This window comes from Mobula birostris, chromosome 21, assembly GCF_030028105.1.
Source record: "Mobula birostris isolate sMobBir1 chromosome 21, sMobBir1.hap1, whole genome shotgun sequence".
NCBI classification, from domain to species: domain Eukaryota; kingdom Metazoa; phylum Chordata; class Chondrichthyes; order Myliobatiformes; family Myliobatidae; genus Mobula; species Mobula birostris.
Genome location: NC_092390.1, coordinates 30,730,260 through 30,756,080, shown reverse-complemented (window position 1 = coordinate 30,756,080; position 25,821 = coordinate 30,730,260). Strand labels below are relative to the sequence as shown.

At 40.5% G+C, this 25,821-nt stretch overlaps 1 protein-coding gene across 1 annotated transcript in view; it reads right to left on the bottom strand.

Moving 5' to 3' along the window:
• pcdh15b (protocadherin-related 15b) overlaps nucleotides 1-25,821 on the bottom strand; it is a 780,285-nt gene that overhangs the window by 273,698 nt on the left and 480,766 nt on the right. Inside the window, exon 19 of the mRNA XM_072239829.1 lies at nucleotides 6,570-6,794. Within this exon, the coding sequence (XP_072095930.1) occupies nucleotides 6,570-6,794 (225 nt within the window). The remainder of the gene's footprint in view (nucleotides 1-6,569; nucleotides 6,795-25,821) is intronic.

Genomic DNA, 25,821 nt, shown 5'->3' with positions numbered 1-25,821 from the left:
TAATGCCAAAATGCATCAACCTGATACTTCAGTCGGTTGCCTGGCTATGTTTCCCACGGTTAGGTCTAGTATTGCCCCATCCGGAGTTGGACCATCTACCTGCCAACTCAAAGAGCTTTCCAGGATACACTTTAAAAATCCCACTCTTGTCTAATACTTTACCACTAAGACAATCCTAGTTAATAATGGGGTAGTTAAAATTCCCTACTTCTGTAATCTCTGTTCTTCCATGTTTTTGTGATTTGCCTGTATACTGATCTGCTCCTTTATCTTATTCCGTATTGGTTGGTCCATAGTATTCCTACAGAGAGCTGCTTATTCCCTTCTTTATTCCTAAACTTGGCCCAGCCTCATTTGAAGAGCCCTCTATAATATCCTCCCTCATTTCTGAAGTAATGGACTCATTACTTTTTAATACTGCAATGCCCCTTCATTTTCTTCATTCCCCCCCACCTCACCAAACTCTGCCCAGAATTCTATACTTGGAACTGTCGCCCAATGTGGATATAGCCCAAGTGCGGAGCAAGAGACACGGAAGCAGGTCGATAGTTCACAGACTTTAATGTGAACAGTGTTAAAGGGAAAAGAAAACAATAAACACTAGCCCAATCAGGGCCATTAACTAAAACTCTCAAATGGAAAACGAAGCCTACACTGCGGCTAAAAAGAACAACTAGGAATAAAACAAATACCACTAGTCTTCAGAGTCAGTTGACTTGACAGTTCAATTTCTCAGGCAAGGCAGACTACAAACAAGCAGCAAAGCATTGGCTGTGCCCAAGTCTTGACAAATACTACGATGGAATGAATGGAGTTAAATACTATCACAATAAAATAATAATTCGCTGACACGTGCATATTCACAAGCGCAATTGCCATACCTACTGCGCTGCCAAATCCGTGGTTGTGACAGGAACATTGATTTGCCAATCCTGCCTTGTAATCAATCATGTTTCTGTGGTAACAAAAATATCATATTCTGATGTGCTGATCAACACTCTTAAGTTCATTGGCCTCATTAGTCAAACTTCCTTAATTAAGATAGACGCTGTGAGGCTCTCTGTTCCGCTGATGAGGCTTTCCACACCCAAACTCTGCCTGCTCTATTGACCTATATTTCCTTCATTGGAAAAAGTTATACTCCAATTTATGCATCATCCTGATTTGGAAATATATCACCGTTGCTTCACTGTTGCTGGGTCAAAATACTGGAGCTTTATGGGTACACCCACACCTCAAGGACTGTAGTGTTTTGAGATGGCAGTTCACCACCACTTGCTCAAGGGCAGCTAAGGATGGGAATTAAGTACAAATGCAAGTGATTCTGCAGATGCTGGAAATCCAAAGCAATACACATTTAAGGAGGGGAATAAACAGTCAACATTTCGGGACAAGATCCTTCCTCAGGTCTCATGGAAATTAAAATGATGGTTGGCCTACAAAACTCACATAATTGAATGAATACATAAAACAATGAAGGAACACCTCCACGAGGTTTATATCTGCTCTATCTGAGCTAATTACCTGATGATCTAACCCTTGCAGGTCCTACCTTCCCCAGCAACAGTTGCAGTGATACAGAAATAAACCCTCCTACACCATCACTGTAGCCACACATTCATCTGACCTCCCCTCCTATTCCTATACCCGCAAGCACATGGCACTTGAAATAATCCAGAGATTACAACTTCACTGGTATTGCTCCTTTGTTTGTGACCTAGCTCACTAAATTCATGTTGCAAAGCTCTTTAAACCAATGTCTTTGCTGCCATTGTTAAAGCAAGATATCTGGCTGTTTGCCTTTCCCCTTTAGAATATCCTGTAAATGTCCTTAACCCTAGCACTAGAAATGTAAGATATCATTGTGGATTTATGGCTACAGCTACAGAAGCACATGTCTATTCTGCTCGCTCTAAGATTTCTACCCTTCAATAAGGGTAAGAGACTACCTACTAGGTATTTGCTCCTCTTCCCTTGTGCAGCTGAACCACACACAGGACCATGATCTTGCCTCTGGCTAGACTCTTCAGATACTTACACACAGCACTATTTTCCAAATGGAGATGCAGGTGCTCACCAGGCAATCTGCTCAATTTGTTTTCCTTGGAGTAGAGAAGGTTAAAAAGGGCCTGTAAGGGTAGATGTTATAACATTTTCTCTGTGGCAGAGGTGTTTAAAAACAGAGGGCAATGGTGCAATGTGAGTGGTAGGAAGATTTTGAAAATCTAGTTTTCCCTAGGATGGTTGGAATCTGGACCATACTGCATGAGGGTATGGTAGAGGCAGACACCCTCATAAATTTAAGAGGCAGCTGGCAGGCAATTGAATGACCAAGGCACAGAAAGCTACTGGCCAAGTATTGAGAAATGTTACTAATACAGACAGATGAGCACTTGTTGATTGGTATAGTCATGGTGGGCCAAAGAGCCTATTTCCATGCATTATGTCTGAAAGACTGAGCAATAATATTTCCACGGACAACGGCTGGAAATCTGGTGTTGACTAGTTCTGGCAATACACGCAAAAATCAACAGGACAGTCTGCCTTCAATACACCCCTTTCTTATTATAATCGTGACAAGCTTATTGTAAAGTTGGTGGGATGGGAAGTTGCTGGGCCTGTAATCCCTGGGGTTTAGAAGAACGATGGTGGATCTCATTTAAATATATCAAATATTGAAAAGCCTAGATTGAGGTGGACATGGACAGGATGTTTCCTCTAGTGGAGGAGTCTAGGACCAGAAGGCACAGCCTCAGAGTAGAAGGATGTCCCTTTAAAAGACAGATGAGAAGGAATTTCTTCAGCCAGGGTGCTGTGAATTCACAGATTGCAGTGCAGGTCAAGTCATTACGCATATTTAAACCTGAGATTGATAGATTGTTGATTAGTAAGGGTGTTAAAAGTTACGGGGGAAAGGCAGGAGAATGGGGTTGAGAGGGTTAACAAATAAGCCAAGATAGAATGGTGGAGCAGACACAATGGGCCAAATGACCTAATTCTGCTCGTATATCTTATGGTCTTAAAACACCATGTCTGCATTCCAATTTAATAGATAGCCAGATAATGAAGGTGATTGGCTGTTGGATGAAAAACCTGCCTCAACTACATACTGCTATGAAATATGACTGATCATCAGGATTCCTTTGGAAAAAAATCTAACCCTAACTTCATCCATGCTGTTTGCTGGTCTAATTAATTTATAGACCTCTTGCCATTGAATTATGATGTGTAGTAGCAAAAAGAAATGGCTTCCACTAAAGTCTTCAATCATTAGGCATTCTTTGCAAACTGTAATAGACTTAATAGCAGCTTTACCAGTGGCATCAATAAATCAGAATGACTTCTGTTTATTTGCACAGATGCTATTCACACACAAAATGTATTAATTGCCATATAAATAAGGTGCGTTGGTAAAGATTTTCAATAAAGAATTTGAAAATATATAGTACATTTCAATTAAAATGTGTTCAGGCAAGGCACTAGGACTGATTTATCTGAAGCCACATGCTGATATAAGGAGATTTACTGATCCAAGCTGCTGACAATAATCATATTTTATCATTTTCCTGTGCTTTTTTGCTGGTTTTGGTAACACATCCTTTGCAACTGTAACTTTTATAGTTCAAGCTAGGCCATAATATGTAGAAATGTGCTGTGGGCAGCAACAATTGGGCTGTGTTCTTTGACTGACATTTCTGTGTTATAGAGGTGTAGAGCACAGAAACAGACCCTTTGGTCCTCAAAGTCTACACTAAAATGTCATGGTATCAGTAGCAATTAATATCTAATGTTAATGGAGGCGGGATTTTTGTACAAAATGCAAGCTTGCACTCATAAAGGGACATTCAATGTTTTAGAGCCTCTTGGAGTGTTTCACAGATAGTGGACCACTTTGACAGGAGAGTCACTGTTACTGTATAATGTAGGAAGTGCAACAGTCCATGTAGCTGGAGAACTGTGGATAGTTTGGTGTCCTTGCGTGAAACCAAGAATGTAGCTGGCACAGGCAGATTGCAACAAAGATTCATTAAACCGGTTCCTGAAATGGCCGCATCACAATATAAAGATTGAATAGAGAGTCTATCAAAGTGTCTTCATCCTGAAATGTTAACTGTGTTTCTCTTTTTCCTCAGATGATGCCTGACCTGCTGAGTGCTTCCAACCTTTTCTATTTGTATTTTTGTATTCTCTAAACACTGGTAGAATGAGAGGTGATCTCTTTGAAACTTATAAAATTCATCCTGCAGGATGCAGAACAATGCATGATGATGAGAACGTAGAGCAAGACACTGCAGTGTCAGAATAAAGCGTTTAGGATTGGAATTTAAAAATCTTTTCCACACAGGGTGTGATCCATCTTTGAAACTCTTCACCATAGAGTCTCGGCCACTGAGTAGACCATAATAAGGCCATAAAATATAGAATCAGAATTAGACCATTTGGCCCATCAAATCTGCTCCATCATTCTATCCTGGCTAAATTATTATAGCTCTCAACCTCATTCTCTCCTTGTAACTTCAGACACTCCTACTAATCAAGAACATTAACAACTTCTGCTTTAAAGATACCCAATAACTTGACCTCCAGAGCTGTCTGTGGCAATGAATTCCACAGATTCACTATCTTCTGGCTAAACAAATTCCTCCTCGTCTCCGTTCGAAAGAGACGTCCTTCTGTTCTACGGGCTATGCCCTCTGGTCCTAGTCTCCCCCACTACTGGAAAAAACCTCTCAGCATCCATTCTACCTAGGCCTTTCAATATTTGATAGGTTTCAATGAGATTCCCTCCCCCCTCCATTCTTCTGAACTCCCGAATCATCAAGTGCTCTTCATACATTAACCCTTTCATTCCCAGGCTATTCTTGGGGCCCAATGCTGATCACAATACTCCATATACAGTCTGACTGCAAAGTAAACTGAGTAAATTCAAAGCACAGCACAATAGGCAGATGTTCAGATGCTAAAGGAATTGAGGCAATGGGAATAATGCAGGAAAATGAAAGTGAAGAAGAAGATCAGCCAGAGTAGGCTCACGGGCAAGATGGTCCACTCACACTCCTAACAGTAAAGAAGTAACAAATTTCTAATGCATCCTTTAATGGGTGCAGGAAGCTAAATTGCAGGCTGCCTCTGTGAATGACATTCATTCCTCCAGCACAAGGTTAGAATGAGAGTCAGAATCACAGACCTGATCAGGACAGTTGGGTGGTTTTGTGATCAGGTACGGGATTTAGGGATGCTGGTGAGAAAGTCTGGGATTGGAGGTGGGGTTGGATGATTTGCATGGGTCAAGGGAGGCTTCTATTGTAGGTTTGAGGAAAGATCAAGAGTCTGTGGACCAGGTGTGGTTCTTGATGGCACTGATGGAAGAGGGCAATGTAAAGGTACATATGGGATTCAGCTCTGCTGGTGTGTTGGGTTCCAATCCAGTAATGCACTAAAAAAACATACCATTCCCAAAAGTGGCCAGTTATGACTGCACAAGGAACAATGCCATCCTTTCAGTACTGATAGAGGAACTAGTCAGCTATGTGATGATGAATCACAACTTGAAGTCCATAAATGTGTGGACATTTGAATACATAGTGCAAAACAATCTAGAAATCACCATAATAAACTTCAACTCTTGGAAATAAAAGTTTAAAAAAAGGAATATTAATTTTAGGATAAATAAAGGTAGGATTTGCACCTATCAATTCTTCAAATTAGTGGAAAGGGATTTTTAGCATCCATTTATAAGGGCAGAAGACATTGACACTTTCTGGTGTCTTCGATGTTCTAATCTACTCCTTAGAGGTAAGAGCCATACCAGTGTGAGTTAACCATGCTACAATTTCACACAAAGCTTGAAATGTCTGGTTCCGGGAGAATGGATGAGTACTTTTAAAATATGACAGTGCGCTCTAGTGATATTACAGAAAATGTCTTCCATGCAGAGATTTGCCGGAGCATGGAATTAATTGGTGGTTGATGAAGCTGAGATAGCAAACACTAAGGAAAACCAGATAAATATCTAAAGAGCAGCAAAATATAGAGTTATGCTTGAAGATGAGTAGTTTTAGGAGAAATGTATTCAGTAAGTTAAACTGCAGATTAAGAATAGCTTTATTTGTCACATGTACATGGAAACATACAGTGAAATGCTTTGTTTGCATCGAATCAAATCAATTAGCATTGTGCTGGACAGCACGTGAGTGTCACCACGATTCTGGTGCCAACATAGCATGCCCACAATTCACTAACTCTAACGGTAAGACTTTGGAATGTAGAAGGAAACCAGAGCACCTGGAGGAAACCCACAAAGTCATGGGAAGAACATACAAACTCATTATAGGTAGTGGGGAAATTGCACCTCGATCTGTAATCGCTGGCTATATATAGCAATGTGCCAACCACTACACTACCATGCCACCAGTGCTTCATTTAAATTTATTAACATTACTGTCAATTTTGTTTTAATTAACTAACCAGAGATAACCAAGAATGACTTAGATTCTAACCCTGTCAAATATTATTAACATTTTACTGTGCAAATTTTACCCTAAATTTCAGTAATACAGATTGCCTACCTGTATTTGGACAATCACAGTAGCTAGACCTGGAGGCATGCTTCCCCCACCATCCACTGCCTCAACAACAAAAGTGTAGCTTGCATCTTCAGTATCCAGAGTTTCATAATCCGTAGACTCTAAAATTGACAATTCTCCTGTCCGTGGATTGACAGAAAATAACTTCCTGGCCTCCACAGATCTGATGCGATACGTTGTACTTGGACCAAGGTCAGCATCTGTTGCCTGAAGTGAAATAAAATGATGAAAACAGTCAGTCTGCAGCTCTATTGTCTAAGATCTTATGAGAGAAAGCTGCTTTTATGTGTAAATTGATTTATTTATCTTTATGGAGAATAATAGTCCCAAGGCAGATAAGAAATATTGCTCATTTAAAATCACAATAAACATCTGAGTTATTGAAAATAATTGGTTAAAGGCTGTGGGAACATATTCAAACTTTGAAACAATTGAGACCACGTTTTGGACAAATTTTAAACAGATGCCAATCAAGGTAGCAATAAACCATAACTTCCGCTTGGTAAGTTTTTTAATGTAAGTTTGGTTGGACAATTGAACTTGGTAAGGAGGTGGTAGATTCAGGCATTCGTTGCAAATAAGGCATATTGATTAAGATATAAGGGTTCTTCAGGTCCCACTTTAAAGCTGAAATCATGACATCATTTACAGCAATAACAGAAGAGTAACTCATTAGAGTTGCCTGCAGCACTACTTTTAACAATTAATTGAATCAATTTAAGTGATATAATTGGTGTCCACTTCTATTCATTGAGAAGAATAGTGTATCGTGATATGGAATTCTTCTGCAGAAATGAGAAAATCACTATTTAAGTGCATGTTCAAACGTTCATTAATGTGCAGTTGGGACTTACCCTTTAGAAAGGAATAATTTGAGTTATAGTGTATTAGAGCACTACAGCACAGAAACAGACCCTTCAGCCCATTTAGTCTGTTCATTTGATCATTATAATGGAATTATAAAGAAGTTATTGTTGGAAAGAGAAATAGAGCTCATGGGTTAGAAGTTCCTGCTAGCGACGGACTGTTCGTAGCTGTAATTTGGGTTAAAATTACAGCTTTTCAGTTCTCTCATGTCAACGTGGTCTTAAGTGTCTGCTCCAACCTGGACAACTAGACCCTGGATAACGGGTGGACTGTTGAGCACTTAATGCCACCATATGAAGGCGAGGTGAGGCAGAATAATATGAAACATCCAAAGAAACATTTGACAGCTGGTTAAACCACCATACTCTGCTTTACATGGTTGTCAAGATTTATATATCAGAAATATTCGAAAGCTAAAAACAAATCTGAGAAGTGTTGATAGGAATGTTTGAACTTTGAACATTGTTGCCATTAGGATCCAATGGGTCTATTTCTTTGCTTTATAGCTCTATTTAATTTAATTTTAAAAAGAAAAAAAAGAAGAAAAATTACATTAAAACTAAAACCTTTAAAAATATCTGACTTAATTCAAAAAAATGTCAGCTATGCATTGCTTGCTTTTTTCCCTCACAGCAGCTCCTCTCCATTCAAGCAAATAGAGCAGTGTCCCTGTACCAGATAAAACATTTGATGTGTTCAGCAGGCAGAGAGCTATAGATTCTATATCACGGGCACATCCTTCCCCAGCAGTAGTAGTATCGACAGGAGTTACTGCCTTAAGAAGGCAACAGCTATCATCAAAGATCCTCACCCTCTGGGCCATTGCATCTTCTCGCATCTACCATTAAGCACACATACACAAACCTGAAATCCCACATTACCAGGTTCAAGAGCAGCTACTTTTATCAACCATTCGGTTCTCAGACCAACTGGCAAAAACCTAATAGATAGATAGATATACTTTATTAATCCCGAGGGAAATTTGGTTTCGTTACAGCCGCAGCAACCAAGAATAGAGCGTAAATATAGCAATACAAAAAACCCCAACGATCAAACACCAAAATGCAAACTATGCCAGATGGAAATTAAGTCCAGGACCAGTCTATTGGCTCAGGGTATCTGACCCTCCACGGGAGGAGCTGCATGTTCGATGGCCACAGGCAGGAATGACCTCCCGTGCTGCCAAGTGTTGTATCACGGTGGAATGTGGCCGAAGTCCAACAGTAAAAAGTTCAATATCCAGTCTGCAAACATGTTCCTCGATCGTAATATACCCCGGATTGCACCGTCCGTTGTTAGCCAGAACAGTAAGCACCCAATTCCTTTACGCTTACTGTTCTCAGTGCACTTCCGGTCAGCCGGAACGGTATTACCCACCAAACTCCTCTTCTCCAAAAGTCTCTGTTGTCTCGACCCGGTCCTCTTTCCTCGGCTTTGTGATCCCCCTCTGTGTGTTTTCCTCCGGATTTCAGCAGGGGTGTCCACCGCTCTGTTCGCTAAGCCGGCCGATCTTTGTTGGTCCGTGGAATACACAATGCAACCTTGCTTCTGTCCCACGTGTCGGGATGTAACCATTTCCAGCGCTAAAGAAAACCCTAATAAAACTCTCTCTACCAGCATGTTAGAGAGGGTGCAGCTTCGATGTTACAAAATCACTAAGGTTTAGCAACTTTATGAATATTTTGATCACTTTGCACAAAAAAATACTTTTTTGTTCTAATTGTGTATAATTTATGTTTTTCTTGTGAATGTTCCTTATATGATGCCATGTGCATCATATGCTGTAAGTAAGATTTTCATGCTGCAAGTGATGCTGCTGCAAGTAAGATTTTCATTGTACCTGTGCATGCATGTACTCCTGCATATGACAATAAACACAACTTTGACTTTGACTTGCCAGTTGAGAGTACTGGGAAAATGTAACTATGTTGTGGTCCACTGTTGACCTTATGTGAGGAACAACATCAAAGCACTTTGGAGAACATCCGTGAATCCCATAGTTGCTGGCAATTACACACAGGAATGCTGGCAGTTCTACATGGCATTGTCTGCAATTTTCTGAATAAATCAGCCTAATACTTCAGGTCATTGACCCTTAATTAGAAATTGTTTCTATGAATTACCTAAAAAAATTAAATTCACTGTATTTTCAATAAAAAAATTAGTGACAAAATTCCAAATTAGCATAAAAATTATTGGCAGGAAACTGAAGCTAATTGTGATCTTAAAATGCAGTTATAAAACTGTATCACATTTTATCAATTTGAAATGCATTAAATGAAATTCAGACAGTTTCTTTCAAGCACGACAAGTTAATGTAGAAGGCTGCTTTGATCCAAGGATTACTGCAGAGTTCCGTATCTTTACTTGGTTGTTAACCAGGGTATCAACAGCAATGAAACAGCACAATAATTCAACTATGAATTCCACTTCAGTGCTAATGTACATTCAAAAGGGCCACTTCATGTGTCTGTGACAGTTATTTTTCTGACATTTTATATTTTAATGCTGAAGTAATATTAGAAGTGATTAAGCAGAGATCATGAGACATGCAACCATATCGGGCATTTGATTTCACCAAGCTTGATGACAATCTGATCTTTACTTCAACAAAAAAAAACATTCAAAAGCAAGCTATTTTGCCAGTTTCCAATTCCTTTCCTATCTTGAGTGCCTGAATTACAATGTTTTATAAAAGCTGATGTTATATATATCTCACTAGGGAAGACTCACAGAACAAAAACAAGTTGCTGATATAGGGCTTATTATGTTGTCTCGATAATGGATTACAGAAAAAGACGGCCAAAGTGCCTGCTGGGTAACACACAAAATGACTGCACAGTTTCTAAGTGCATCTACTGCATCGAAGGTGCATTAAAATCTCCATATAGCATTGAACCTGAACTACACATAGTTCCAGCTGTTCCGGGAGACTGAGCCTTGCACAGAAGCACAGTGCATTTGTGATCTTTACTTTCATTTTGGATTTACCTAGGCCTTAATCCTCACATTGATCTTGTATTAAAAATCAGGTCTATAGGAAACAAGTTTAGTCACGGCATATAAACCTCAGAGGCTGGACTTCCATGAACTCCTGCTTTGCAATATTTTTCACCCCTGCTGCTGAGGTTGAATGCCTTTCCATTTATTTCTTCCTCCTCCTTTTATCACTCATTGTCTGTGCATTTTGGCAAGTTACCAAGACATAACATCTGGACTCAAAAATTTACTATCAGTAGCAAAGTGATGGTACTCATTGTCGACCTCAAAATGACCTGTCTGCAAAAATCTAGCAGTCCCTGAGATGTGGATTTCACCCTTCTCAATGTTAATGCACTTCTGATTTCAGTACAAGATCCTTGGGTTCCAACAACTGTAATGCCAGCCAGCAGCAGTCACAAGGAATAAGCTTGGAGACTGTATAATAGGAAATGGCACACAGTTTCATCATTCACTTAGTAGAATTATAGGGAAAATAAAATAAAGATGGGAATATATATGCAGTTAAGATAAAAGCTGAAATACCATTTAAAAAACTTTCAGAATATGGATCAGGCATTCAACAAATGCTTTGGTTAATATTTTAAGGCTAAGAAGTTTGTTCAAATGTAAAATAACACAATTTCCATACTCAGCTGCACCTCATCAACAAGGCTTAACTTGTTTACTTTTCTTGAAAGAGATATTTCACAAATGAGTCCACAATTCTACAATACATTATGCAGGGATGAGGTATCACTAACAGCAGCTCTGCAATTTGCAATTAAACACGCTAAAAGTACAGTACCTGCTGACATATTCCCCGCTTTTACAAAATCCAAACCATAATGTCACACGTTTCAGTGTTTTAACACCTACATTAAAATAATTGAACATGGGGACTTTACGAGGGGTGATTGATAAGTTCGTGGCCTAAGGTAGAAGAAGTCAATTTTAGAAAACCTAGCACATTTATTTTTCAACATAGTCCCCTCCTACATTTACACACAGTCCAGCGGTCGTGGAGCATACTGATCTTGGACCTCCAGAAAGTGCCAACAGCAGGGGTGATTGATAAGTTCATGGCCTAAGGTAGAAGCAGATGAGTTATATAGCTCTCATTACATGCAGATGCAGTTCAACTCTTTGAGTGATTATGCAGAAAGTTTGAGGTTAATAACTCATCAGTTAATAACTCATCAGTGGTGATTGATAAGTTCATGGCCTAAGGTAGAAGGAGATGAGTTATTAACTTCAAGTTTTCTGCATAATCACTCAGAGTTGAACTGCATGTGCATGTAACGAGAGTTGTATAACTCATCTTCTTCTACCTTAGGCCACGAACTTATCAATCACCCCTTGTATATAATCAGCTTTCAGCATTATTTCTTTATTACTGTGTTTAAATTGCACTGAAGAAACAGCAGCACAGACTTCCTCAGGTATCAGTACAATCCTCTCATTTTACCTAACCTATTCAGCAAATAAATATAAACATGGCATATTCAAGATTCAAGTTTATTTATCACCTGTACATCAAAACGTACGGTGAAACGTGTCATTTGCGTTAACCAACACACTCAATGGTGTGCTGGGAGCAGCCTACAAGTGTCACCAAACAATCTGGTGCCAATGTAGTATGCAAAAAACATTATCAGATATTGATAGATGAAAAGGCTTAAAGACCTAAAAGGAAATGGTGTAAGCCATCAGCCTACTTCTATTGGAAGTATGTAAATTTACAAGCTGATGATCACCAACAAACAATCTTCAGGAGGAGCTCAGTGGGTGAAGCAGTATCTGTGGAGGAAAAGGAAATTTCACCACAGATTCTGTTTGAGAAGTTTCAAACTTTGGGCCTCCCTTTGCTATCTCCCTCTGCAACCAAAACCTTGACTTCCTTATCGGAAGACCACAGTCAATGCAGATCAGTAATAATGTCTCCTCTTTGCTGACAATCAACACAGACACACCGCAAGCATGCATGCTGTACCCACTGCTCTACTCTATACTCAGGTCTGTGTGACTAGGCAGAGCTCAAATGCCATCTACAACTGTAGGCAGAATCTCAGATGGTACCAAAGAGGTGTACAGGAGTGAGATACATCCGTTGGTTGAGTGGTGTCGCAACAACCTCACACTCAACATCAGCAAGACAAGGAAGTGATCGTTGACTTCAGGAAGAAGTTGGGAGATCACACACCAGTCGTCATTGAGGGTTCAGTGGTGGAAAAGATGAACAGCTTCAAGCTCCTAGGTGTCAACATCTCAGAGACCCTATCCTGGGTTCAACATATTGGTGCAACCACAAAGAAGGCATGTCAGTGGCTCTACTTCATTCGGAGTTCGAGGTGTCACTAAAGACTCTTACAAATTTCTATGGACGTTCATTGGAAAGCATTCTGAATGGTTGAATCATAGCTCGGAATAGATCTTCAAAGCACAGGAACACAAGAGGCTGCAGAGGGCACAAACCTCCCCACCATCGAGGACATCTTGTTACGTACCCCGTAACTGGGTTGCCAAACCAGCAGAAATGGATCACTCAGTTGGAGTCTGGATTACTAGAACTAAGAAAGTTTTATTAAAGAAACAAGCAACACAGTAATCGAAAGGATAATAAATGCAACGGTTCAGCATGTTCACACAATTCACACATGTGCACAGAATTAAGATAACAGCATCAATCAAGCTCTACCGTTGTCTAGGGGTAAATGACCAAATTTCAAAGTGACACAAAAGTTCAGTCCAATTTAGTTCAGTTCACAGTAATCGTTGCCATGGCGATGGACAACGTGGGGGGAGGGAGAGAGAGAGAACGGGAACGACTGATCATTCAGAAACGGCTTCCACTCACAGACCGACGATATTGCTCACAAGCAGCTTTCGGGCAGGTCCTTGGTGATGTCGTCTGAGGTCACCGACTGTGACCCCTCCTCCAGATGCGGTCGATCCTCTGCAGTGAACCCGGCACCCAAGCGAGTGTGGACACACACTGAGTTCCCGCTGATCGTACCTTTCCACCCTGTGCGTTTAAGGTGCGGTACTTCCCACCGACTCGTGAGAGGTGCACCGCTTCCAGGGTCTCGTTACCTCGGGTGTCGTGTGTGTCCTGCCTTAGCGAACCTGTCCCTTTTTATCCCCCTGCTGGGGTATCGCCTGCCCATCACTTCAAATAGTTCAGGGCTCAAAGGGGGAGCCGCTCCAGACAGCTCTCTCTCCCGTCCCTTCATTACACATCTCCAGATGCTGCTTCATTGTTCCTTATCTCTCTTTCCCCTGAGGACAGGTGGCAGACCAACTGCTGATGCCACTGATGCTAACCCAGGCCAGCAAACATCTTAATTTTATGTGTATTCTCGTCACAATCTTCAAGAGGAGCATCCATCATTAAAGATGCTCATCATTTGAGACACAACCCTTTCCACGTTACCGTCATCAAAGAGGAGGAACAGGATCCTGAAAACCCACATTAAACATCCTTCCTCCCCTTCAGCATCAGATTTCTGAACAATCATGAACCCATGAACACTACCTAATTATTTGTCTTCTGCACTATTTATTTATTTTGTAACTTATAGTAATTTTTATGTCTTGCACTGTACTGCTGCCACAAAGGAATAGTGATAATTAATCTGATTCTGTAATGCCTTCTTCTGGTGTATTATCCATACCCCTCCATTCCCTCCTGATTCATGTCTTGATCTCAAAGTCTCCTTCACCAAAATTGCCTGCTTCCACTTCTACCCCTCTTAACACATTCCAGACACCTCCTACTTTCTACACAAAAAACACTTGCGACTAACATCACCTTTATACTTCTCTGTAGGAAGAGTGAGGGGGCCCTGCGTAGTGAGTTCAGGGAGTTAGGTGCGAAGCTGAAGGGCAGGACCTCCAGGGTAACAATCTCAGGATTGCTACCTGTGCCACGTGCGAGTGAGGCGAGGAAGAGAAGGATTATACAGATCAATACGTGACTGAGAGGATGGTGCAGGAGGGAGGGCTTCAGGTTTTTAGATAATTGGGCTTTGTTCCAGGGAAGGTGGGATCTGTTCCGACGGGACTGCTTACACCTGAACTGGAGGGGTACTAACATTCTTGCAGGAAAGTTTGCTAGTGCTGCTTGGGGGGGGGGGGGTTAAACTAAATTTGCAGGGGGCAGGGATCCAGAATGTGAGAGAGGATAGCGAGATGAAGTATAAAGGACAGGTGGGGACTACACGGTTCCGGAATATTAAGTGTGAAGTAGAGAAAGGTGAGGCGGAACGAGTGATAAGGAGGATACATGTGCAGAGGGATGGTCTGACGGAGCATGGAGTTAAATGTGCAGAAAGAGTAAGTATATTTAAGAAGGACAACAAAATTCAAGGGGCATATAGCCCGGTGAGCGTTCGGGGAGCTGGGTTATGCACAATAGGTAGCGATTTAAACAGAGAGAGGAGAAATGGGTTAAAAATTCTATATCTGAATGCGCGAAGTGTCAGAAATAAGGCGGATGAGCTTGAAGCTCAGGTGCAAATGGGTAACTATGATGTTGTTGGGATAACGGAGACATGGCTGCAGGGAGATCGGACCTGGGAATTGAATGTACAAAGGTATACGTGCTATCAAAGGGACAGAAAGGTGGGCAGAGGGGGTGGGGTGGCCCTGTTGGTGAGGAATGAGATTCAGTCCCTTGCAAGCGGGGACATAGAATCAGGAGAAGTAGAGTCAGTGTGGATAGAACTGAGGAACAGTAAGGGCAAAAAGACCCTAATAGGTGTTATCTACAGGCCCCCAAACAGTAGCATGGATATTGGGTGCAAGTTGAATAGGGAGTTAATAATGGCATGTGGCAAAGGAAATGTCGCAGTAGTTATGGGGAATTTCAACATGCAGGTGAATCAGGTTGGTACTGGTCCCCAGGACAGGGAGTTTGTAGAGTGCCTACGGGATGCATTTTTGGAGCAGCTTGTACGAGAGCCGACCAGGGATAAGGCTATTCTGGATTTAGTGTTGTGCAATGAACAGGATTTGATAAGTGATCTTGAAGTAAAGGAGCCATTAGGAGGTAGTGATCATAATATGATAAGTTTTTATCTGCAAGTTGAGAGGGATAAGGGCAGATCAGAAGTGTCAGTATTGCAGTTGAACAAAGGAGACTATGGAGCCATGAGGGAGGAGCTGGCCAGAGTTGACTGGTCGGATATCCTAGCAGAAAAGACAGTGGAATAGCAATGGCAGGTATTCTTGGGAATAATGCACAAGGTGCAAAATCAGTTCATCCCCCAGAGAAGGAAGGATTCAAAGGGGGAAAAGTGGCCACAGTGGTTGACAAAGGAAGTCAGAGATAGCATAGCATTAAAAGAGAAGTATAACAGAGCTAAGGTGAGTGGGAAGACGGATGATTGGGAAATTTTCAAGGAGCAACAGAACTTAACTAAAAAGGCTATACGGGGAGAAAAAAATGAGGTATGAACGCAAGCTAGCTAGGAATATAAAGGGGGATAGCAGAAGTTTTTTTAGATATGTAAAGAGAAGGAAGATAGTTAAGAACAATGTTGGGCCCTTGAAGAATGAATTAGGAGAAATTGTTATGGGAAACAGAGAAATGGCAGACGAATTTAATAAGTACTTTGGATCTGTCTTCACTAGGGAAGACACAAGCAATCTCCCAGATGTATGGATGGGACAAGGACATAGGGTAACAGAGGAACTGAAACAGATTGACATTAGGAAGGAAATGATGATGAGTAGACTGATGGGACTGAAGGCTAACAAATCCCCAGGTCCAGATGGCCTGCATCCTAGGGTACTAAAGGAGGAGGCTCTGGAAATTGCAGATGCATTGGTGATCATTTTCCAATGTTCCTTAGATTCAGGATCAGTTCCTGAGGATTGGCGAATGGCTAACGTTATCCCACTTTTTAAGAAAGGAGGGAGGGAGAGAACAGAGAACTATCGCCCTGTTAGCCTAACATCAGTAGTGGGGAAGATGCTAGAGTCCATTATTAAAGATGAAATAGCGGCGTATCTTGATAGCAGTAATAGGATTGGGCCAAGCCAGCATGGATTTACCAAGGGCAAATCATGCTTGACTAATCTATTGGAGTCTTTCGAGGATGTAACCAGGAAGATAGACACGGGAGATCCAGTGGATGTGGTGTACCTTGACTTTCAGAAGGCATTTGATAAGGTACTACATAGGAGATTGGTGGGTAAAATCAGAGCTCATGGCATTGGGGAGGAGGATGTTGACATGGATAGAAAACTGGTTGGCAGATAGAAAGCAAAGAGTAGCAGTGAATGGGTGTTTCTCGGAATGGCAGGTGGTGACTACTGGGGTGCCACAGGGCTCGGTATTGGGACCACAGCTGTTTACAATTTACGTCAATGATTTAGAGAAAGGCATTGTAAATAACATCAGCAAGTTTGCTGATGATACTAAGCTGGGTGGCAGTGTGACATGTGATGAGGATGTTAGGAGAATTCAAGGTGACTTGGATAGGCTGGGTGAGTGGGCAGAAACTTGGCAGGTGACGTTTAATGTGAATAAGTGTGAGGTTATTCACTTTGGGAGCAAGAACAGGAAGGCAGATTATTATGTGGAGTTAGGTAAGGGAGAAATACAAAGAGATCTAGGAGTACTTGTTCATCAGTCTCTGAAGGTGAATGAGTAAGTGCAGCAGGCAGTGAAGAAGGCTAATGGAATGTTGGCCTTTATTACAAAGGGAATTGAGTACAAGAGCAAGGAAATCCTTTTGCATTTGTACAGGGCCCTGGTGAGACCACACCTAGAGTATTGTGTGCAGTTTTGGTCTCCAGGGTTAAGTAAGGACATCCTGGCTGTGGAGGAGGTGCAGCGTAGGTTCACTAGGTTAATTCCTGGATGTCCGGTCTGTCTTACGCAGAGAGGTTAGAGAGACTGGGCTTGTACACGCTGGAATTAAGGAGATTGAGGGGGGATCTGATTGAGACATATAAGATTATTAAGGGATTGGACAAGATAGAGGCAGGAAATATGTTCCAGATGCTGGGACAGTCCAGTACCAGAGGGCATGGTTTAAGAATAAGGGGTAGGTCATTTAGGACAGAGTTGAGGAGGAACTTCTTCTCCCAGAGAGTTGTGGCGCTGCCTCAGAAGGCAGTGGAGGCCAATTCTCTGGATGCTTTCAAGAAGGAGCTAGATAGGTATCTTATGGGTAGGGGAATCAAAGGTTATGGGGACAAGGCAGGAACCGGGTATTGATAGTAGATGATAAGCCATGATCTCAGAATGGCGGTGCAGGCTCGAAGGGCCGAATGGTCTACTTCTGCACCTATTGTCTATTGTCTATTGTCTAATGTTAAAAGCGTGTCCTCTGGAGTCTGACATTTCTACCCCAGAGAAAAGATTCTGACTGTCTATCCTGCCTGTGCCTCACAAAATTTAAAAACAACTAACATGTCTCCCCTCTGCCTCCAGCACTCCGTGAAGAACAACCTAAATTTATTCAACCTTTTTTTTTAACGCATACTTTCAAATCCAGGCAGCATTCCGGTAAACCTCTGCTGCACCTTTTGCAAAGTCTTCAGATCTTTCCTAGTGACTAGAGTGACTGGAACTGCACTCAATACTCCAAGTGCAGTCTGACTAAAGTTTTATAAAACTGCATGTTAAATGTGTGGGAGAATTTGGTAAGGTCAAATTTCTGTACATCAGCTCATCTGTAACCCAAGGACACCTGTATATAGATATAATTGTTTAAAAAAATTCAAGATGGGAATTGGGGGTCAACCTCATGAGTGAGGGTATCTGCAAGTAGTAAATCAGTAGATTATGATGACTGAGTGTACAGTCGCAATTGCATCTGTTTTAAATTGGTTAAGTCCATAATTAAAACAGCAGACAGAATCTTTTCATATAAATTCAGAACGTGTTTTTTTGGTCAAGAGACTAGTGAAGGCAGATGATTGAATAGAGATGATTGAAATATTGACTTTGTTTTAATTCTCATTAAAACAAATCAGAGAAAATAAAAGCAATACATTTTAATATTATAAATTGTCACTAATAAAATTTACTTCAATAATTTCATTAGGCTAAAGCCAAGTACTGAGCTACTTTAAATTCTGCTGAAATAGTTTATGCATTCACCTAAAATCCCATGATATATTACTTTAATACAAATCTCTGAGTATTATAAAATGTCATTTTATACATGACACCTAATAATTACCAAGTGGACTAAATCCTGCACTTCAAGGTTCCCCAATGTGGACTTTTTATTGCCAAAAGTAATGATATGTGCATGAGTGTAGCATATGTCATCTCTCCCCCTTTATCCTCCTCAACTTATGTACCACTTCTAGCTGAATGCGATTCTACTTCATCTAAACCATCTTCTTTGAATGCCTCTCCACTATCTACAGCTGGCTTAAGCCAGAGATCCTACTGCCATCTGTCCAGTCATAGCCAGTGTATGAACTGCAACAAGTTCTCTGTGTCCATATTACTAATTCTAATGTTCCCTAAGGACCAATACATATCTCACCCGATATAAAGTGATAGCAGCAGTTCTACCTCATTGTTATCTGCTACAGTCCTTACATCGTCTCCAAGTTGTCAGGCTGCTTGCCTAAAATCTAGCACCAGATGAACAGGACTCACCACCAATCAAGAACTTAGAAAGACTGTAGTCAATATATTTCCTACATTGTGTCAACCAGGCCATTGACATGATAGCTCTTTCTGGCAAATGCCAAATACTGAATCAGGTAGTTCATATTTGGCCTCAAACTACTGACAATCTATTACAGGCATTGCTAAGGCCATACATTTAACCTCTGAAATATTGTCTCACTCCATCCCTGCTCCTACCTCATATTCTGCTCAAGGATTTGTCCACATTTTTGTGGCATTCTCCATTATACTCCTAGCCAGTTTTTCTCATTCCACACTCAGTAAACATCAGTTCATTTAAGAACCTGCTGCATAGACCAAACTCACCCCATTCACAATCACCCATTGCCTTTTGATCTACAGTAGCTTCCGGTTCACTGATTCCATGATGTAATAGAATCATAAAAAGGTACAACATAGAAAGGAGTTCCATCAGCCCACCCTAAACATGCTGATATGATGCCTGTTTATACTAATCCTGTTTGTCTGTATCAGATCTGTATCCCTCTATGATTTTCCTATCCAATTATGTGTTTCAATGCCTTTTAAATGTTGGACATTTGAGATTAAAATATATTACTATTTTCAGCTGTCTTCCTGCCCTTTCACCTTGCTAATCTTCTTCAGTCTCACCTTCCAGGCTCTTGATCAGTCTTCTGTTTATCCATGCATTCAGATTGAAGAGAAGTATACTTTGTAATCCTTTTCTAAATTCTCCTTTTCTGTGCTTCCTCTTTTCCTTCCATAATGACGCTCCTTGAATACTATTTCTGATCAAATGTTTCATCATCTACCCTAAAGTATGGGTTAACACTAGAATATGCTTAAAATACCTTGGGACACTTCCACAAAAAAAGATGCTTTCTTAATATAAGTTCTCAATCATGGTGTTGTAATTGTATCAGGCATTGGAACACCAATGCCTTTGAACAGAAAATTCTCCAAAACGTAATGGATTCGACCCAGTACATCAATGGGTAAAACCCTCCAAACCATTGAGCACATCTATATGAAACACTGTCATAGGAAAGCAGCATCCTCATCAAAGATCCTCACCACCCAGGCCATGCTCTTTTCTCACTGTTGCCATCAGGTAGAAGGTACAAGAGGCTTAGGACTCACACCACCAGGTTCAAGAACAGTTACTACTCCTCAACCATCAGGTTCTTGAACAAAATGGGATAACTACACTCATCTATTGAGATGTTCCCACAACCAATGATCTCACTTTAAGGACACTTTATCTTGTTATTTCATACTTTCATTATGTACTGCTATTTATTTATATTTGTCCAAAGGAAGAAGAATCTCAGGGTTGTATTTGGTGACATTTATGTACTCTGATAATAAAATTTACTTTGAACTTCAATCTCATGATGTTCCCAAAAGCAGCAGGATTCTAAACACAAGAGATTCTGCAGACGTCGGAAATCTAGAGCAACACAAACAAAATGCTGGAAAAGTTCAGCAGGTCAGGCTGCATCTATGGAGTGGGAATAAACAGTCAATGTTTCAGGCAGATACCCTTCATCAGGACTCCTTTGATAGAGAGGTCATGTGGGTGTTACAATGTTTAACCAACAGGCAATACACTTCAAAAGCTGTGGTAGGACGGACCTTTAATAGAGTGATTGCAAATCTTAACATTCGAGCTCCACTAAAAATATAACATTTTTAAGACTTTTAGTAAAAGTTTCTTTTTTGTTCATTGAATCCATCTAAATATTGTAATTGCCCTGAATCTGCTTTGAGCAAAAAAGGAATTGGGAATTATTTTCCTTCCTCATAAAATTTTTGTAGAGTATTAATAGGGAATTCATGAATACTGTACTATAATTGGAAATACAATAAGAGTTTAATAATGAACAGCTAGCAACGTATGCCTCACTAGTATCTTCCCAAGGGCAATTAGGGATGTTGGCCTTGGCAGTGAAGCCAGTACTGTATTGCGAACAATGAAGTTTTGCAGACCTGTGTGCGGTTGACAGAATAATGGGACTGAATCCAATTTAACATATGCACAGCAGATTTGGATGTTCAAGGTTATAACACCTGGAAGACTTCAGGATTACAACTGGATATTGTCTGTTCTCATTGCCTTAGTTGTATCCAATGCTCTGTGCCATTTTTTGTTATCATATGGATGGAACTAATTGGAAGAAAACTGCCTACTGTGACGCTGAGAAAGTTGGGAAGAAATGAAGATCGAATGTTCACTTGCTGAGTAAAGTTGTGAATGTTTCAACCTACAAGTGCTACACATGCCCTTACACTTCCTCCCTTACCACCATTCAGGGCCCCAAACAGTCCTTCCAGGTGAGGCAACACTTCACCTGTGAGTCGACTGGGGTGATATACTGCATCCGGTGCTCCCGATGTGAACCTTTTATATATTGGCAAGACCCGACGCAGACTGGGAGACCGCTTTGCTGAACATCTACGCTCTGTCCACTAGAGAAAGCAGGATCTCCACATCCCATTCCCATTCTGACATGTCTATCCACGGCCTCCTCTACTGTAAAGATGAAGCCACACTCAGGTTGGAGGAACAACACCTTATATTCCGTCTGGGTAGCCTCCAATCTGATGGCATGAACATCGACTTCTCTAACTTCCGCTAGGCCCCACCTCCCCCTTGTACCTCATCTGTTACTTATTTTTATGCACACATTCTTTCTCTCACTCTCCTTTTTCTCCCTCTGTCCCTCTGAATATACCTCTTGCCCATCCTCTGGGTCCCCCCCCCCTTGTCTTTCTTCCCGGACCTCCTGTCCCATGATCCTCTCGTATCCCCTTTTGCCAATCACCTGTCCAGCTCTTGGCTCCATCCCTCCCCCTCCTGTCTTCTCCTATCATTTTGGATCTCCCCCTCCCCCTCCAACTTTCAAATCCCTTACTCACTCTTCCTTCAGTTAGTCCTGACGAAGGGTCTCGGCCTGAAACGTCGACTGCACCTCTTCCTAGAGATGCTGCCTGGCCTGCTGCGTTCACCAGCAACTTTGATGTGCGTTGCAATGTTTCAACCAGTCAGTTGGCTTCACATGTCAGAACCCACCATCACTGAGGCTGCCCAAAACCCAAAGTTCTGAAATTCCCTCCCTTAAACTTTTTGTCCTCTGTGCTCACTTCTCTTTTAGAATGTAACATTGTTTCTTTCTCTTTTATATATTTTTTATGACACAGAAGGAGGTCATCTGGTCCACTGATTCTGTGTCATCTTTACTTTCACTTAACTCCTTGTAACTTATTCTCTCTCCCATGCTCATTAAGTTTCTCAACCCCACAACTTTCCTGTCATCCACCTATATGAGGTGTAATTTATGGCAGCTAATTATCCTTCCAACTTGCATGTCCTTGCGCTGTTAGAGAAATCTGAAGGATATTGGGGGAAACACACACAGTCACAGTGAGGACTTGTAAACACCACACAGACAGCATCCAAGGTCAGGATCGAACTTGGGTCAGAGGAGCTGCAGAACAGTGACACTAACTGTTGCACAAGTCACTAGTCCTTCATTTAGCTCAGGGGTGGTCAACCTTTTACATTCCATGCCTCAACTTTTTCACTCACCAGTTCAGATGCGCCATACAATTCTTGTACCCCCATACATTTCTTGTAAAAATGTGTTAATATAGAACTTGTGCATGAAAAAATTGGCGCATGGAATGCAAAAAGTTGGCCACCCCTGATAGGTCATCAAATTTTCAGTTACATTCCTGTGGGGTCTCTTGGTAACTTTAACTATGTTAATGGTGCATGCTGTTTTGCTTTATGTAGAATGAGTTTGCATTTCAACATGGATCTCTCTGACAGTTTGAACTGTGCATATTTTATTGCTTGGAGTGTTATGGGTAAGGGTGATGTACTCAGAGCATGGATCAGTACATGGAACTACAAGGTTGTAGCCATTACTGAAACTTGGTTGAGAGGGTGGCAGTAATGGGTGATTAATGCACCAGGTTTTCCAAATTTCAGAAAAGATAGAGGAGGAGGTAAGGGTGGGGGGAATTGCACTACTAATCAGGGAAATATCACAGCTGTACTCAGGGGAGACATAATGGAGGGATCAGACATTGAGTCCATTTGGGTGGAACCCAGGAATAGGAAGGGTGCAATCACAGTGATGGGATTGCACTACAGACCCCCTGATGGCCACCGGAATATTGAGGAACAGATATGTAATCAGATTAAGGAAATCTGTAAAAATAATAGGGTTGTCATCATGGGAGATTTCAACTTCCCTAATATAAACTGGGACCTTTTTAGTGAAAGGGGTTTAGATGGGGCAGAATTTGATAAATGCATCTAGGAAGATTTTCTAGATCAGTATGTGGACGGTCCAGTGAGAGGAGGGGTTGAGTAATGAGCCTGGCAGGTGACTTTCAGAGGGTGAACAGTTAGGGAACAGTTCCCTAAAGAAAACGTAGATGGGTGGGTTAGTAAATTTGCGGATGATACCAAGATTGGTAGAGTTGTGGGTAGTGTAGAAGACTGGCAAAGAATACAGCATGATATAGGTCAGTTGCAGATACGGGCAGAGAAATGACAGATGGAGATTAACCCAGATAAATGTGAGGTGTTGCACCTTGGTAGGGCAAAAGCAAGGAGAGAGTACATTGTTAACGGCAAGATCCTTAACAGTGTTGCTAAGCAGAGAGATCTTAGGATCCAAATTCATAGCTCCTTGAAAGTGGCTACACAGGTCGACAAGCTGGTTAAAAAGGCTGATGGAATGCTTGTTTTTATGAGTGGAGGCATTGAATTTAAAAGTTAGGAGGTTATTAAATGTTGACTCTAAAATTTTTTCTAAGTTATTAGCAAACAGATTAGAAAAAGTACTTCCTTTTATTATTTCGGAAGACCAAACGGATTTTATTAAAGGTCGTTACTCTTTTTATAACATTCGCACACTGTTAAATATTGTTTATACCCCCTCACAAAATGTTCCTGAGTGTGTTATCTCTTTAGATGCTGAGAAAGCTTTTGATAGAGTAGAATGGCCTTACTTATTTAAGGTGCTTGAAATGTTTAATTTTAGCTCGAAATTTATATCCTGGATCAAACTGTTATATCATTCTCCTGTGGCCTCGGTCCGTACTAACTCTCTAAGCTCACCTTTTTTCCCTCTTTTTCGAGGTACTCGACAAGGTTGTCCTTTTAGTCCTTTATTATTTGATATTGCATTAGAACCTCTTGCAATTGCCATTCGAGAATCTCCAAATATTACTGGGATAACTCGGGGCTTAAAGTCCCATAAAATATCACTCTATGCTGATGACTTACTTTTATATATTTCTAATCCTCAAGAATCCATCCCTGCTGTTTTAGAGTTATTAGCACAATTTAGTCTCTTTTCAGGTTATAAATTAAATCTTAGTAAGAGTGAACTTTTCCCGATTCATAAACAATTTCCCTTATATCATAACTTTCTGTTTAAATTGATTAATAATTATTTTTCATATCTTGGGATTAAAATTACTTGTAAACACAAAGATTTATTTAAGATTAACTTTTTATCCTTAATTGACCATATTATTCAACTTTCATCTAAATGGTTTCCTTTATATTTAACTTTGATTGGTCGGATTAATGCAGTTAAGATGTTTTTTCTGCCAAAATTTCTATATATATTTCAGGCATTACCGATTTTTGTTCCAAAATCTTTTTTTGATAAAGTTGACTCAAAAATTTCTTCATTTATTTGGCAAAATAAAAACCCGAGACTGGGTAAAATACATTTATAGAAAGCTAAGAGAGATGGAGGTTTAGCATTACCTAACTTTAGATTCTATTATTGGGCAATCAATATTCGACATATGAAATTTTGGTTACTTGACCAGGATATACTATCCATTCCTAAATGGGTAGCATTGGAATTACAATCTGTTCAGGGCTATACACTTGGCTCTATTTTAGGTTCCTCTCTTCCTTTTGATTTGAAACGCCTTAAACAGGTATCTAACCCGATAGTTAAATATACCTTACGTATTTGGTTCCAATTCCGAAAATTTTTTGATCTTAACCAATTTGGGCTAGCGATTCCTATTTTAGGTAACATATTTTTTCCTCCCTCTTTTACGGATCGTGCTTTTCAAATTTGGAAGACTAAGGGTATTTCACGGTTTTTGGATTTATTTTTAGATGGTTCCCTTATGTCTTTTGAACAATTATCTAACAAATATAATTTATCAAGAATACATTTTTTTAGATATCTACAAGTTAGAAATTTCCCAAGTACTATACTTTCTTCTTTTCCAATACTTCCTCCTACATACATTTTAGATACTATAATTAACCTTAATCCATGTCAGAAAAGTGCATCGACAATGATTTATAATATTATTATGAAACTTAGGAAAGCTCCATTTGATAAGATTAGGGTAGATTGGGAACAGGAATTGGGGTCTATCATTTCCGTGGATGACTGGGGGCAGATTTTACAATTAGTCAATACTTCCTCTATCTGTGTTAAACATTCCCTAATTCAATTTAAAGTTGTTCATAGAGCACATATGTCCAAAGATAAATTAGCTCGCTTTTATTCTCATATTAATCCTTTTTGTGATAGATGTCCGGGGCAGATAGCCTCTTTAACTCATATATTTTGGTCTTGTCCTACTCTGGAAACTTTTTGGAGAGACATTTTTAATATTATCTCAAAGGTATTGAATATAGATATCTCTCCTCACCCTATTACTGCTATCTTTGGACTACCTAAAATTTCCAGTAATCTTTCTCCTTCAGCC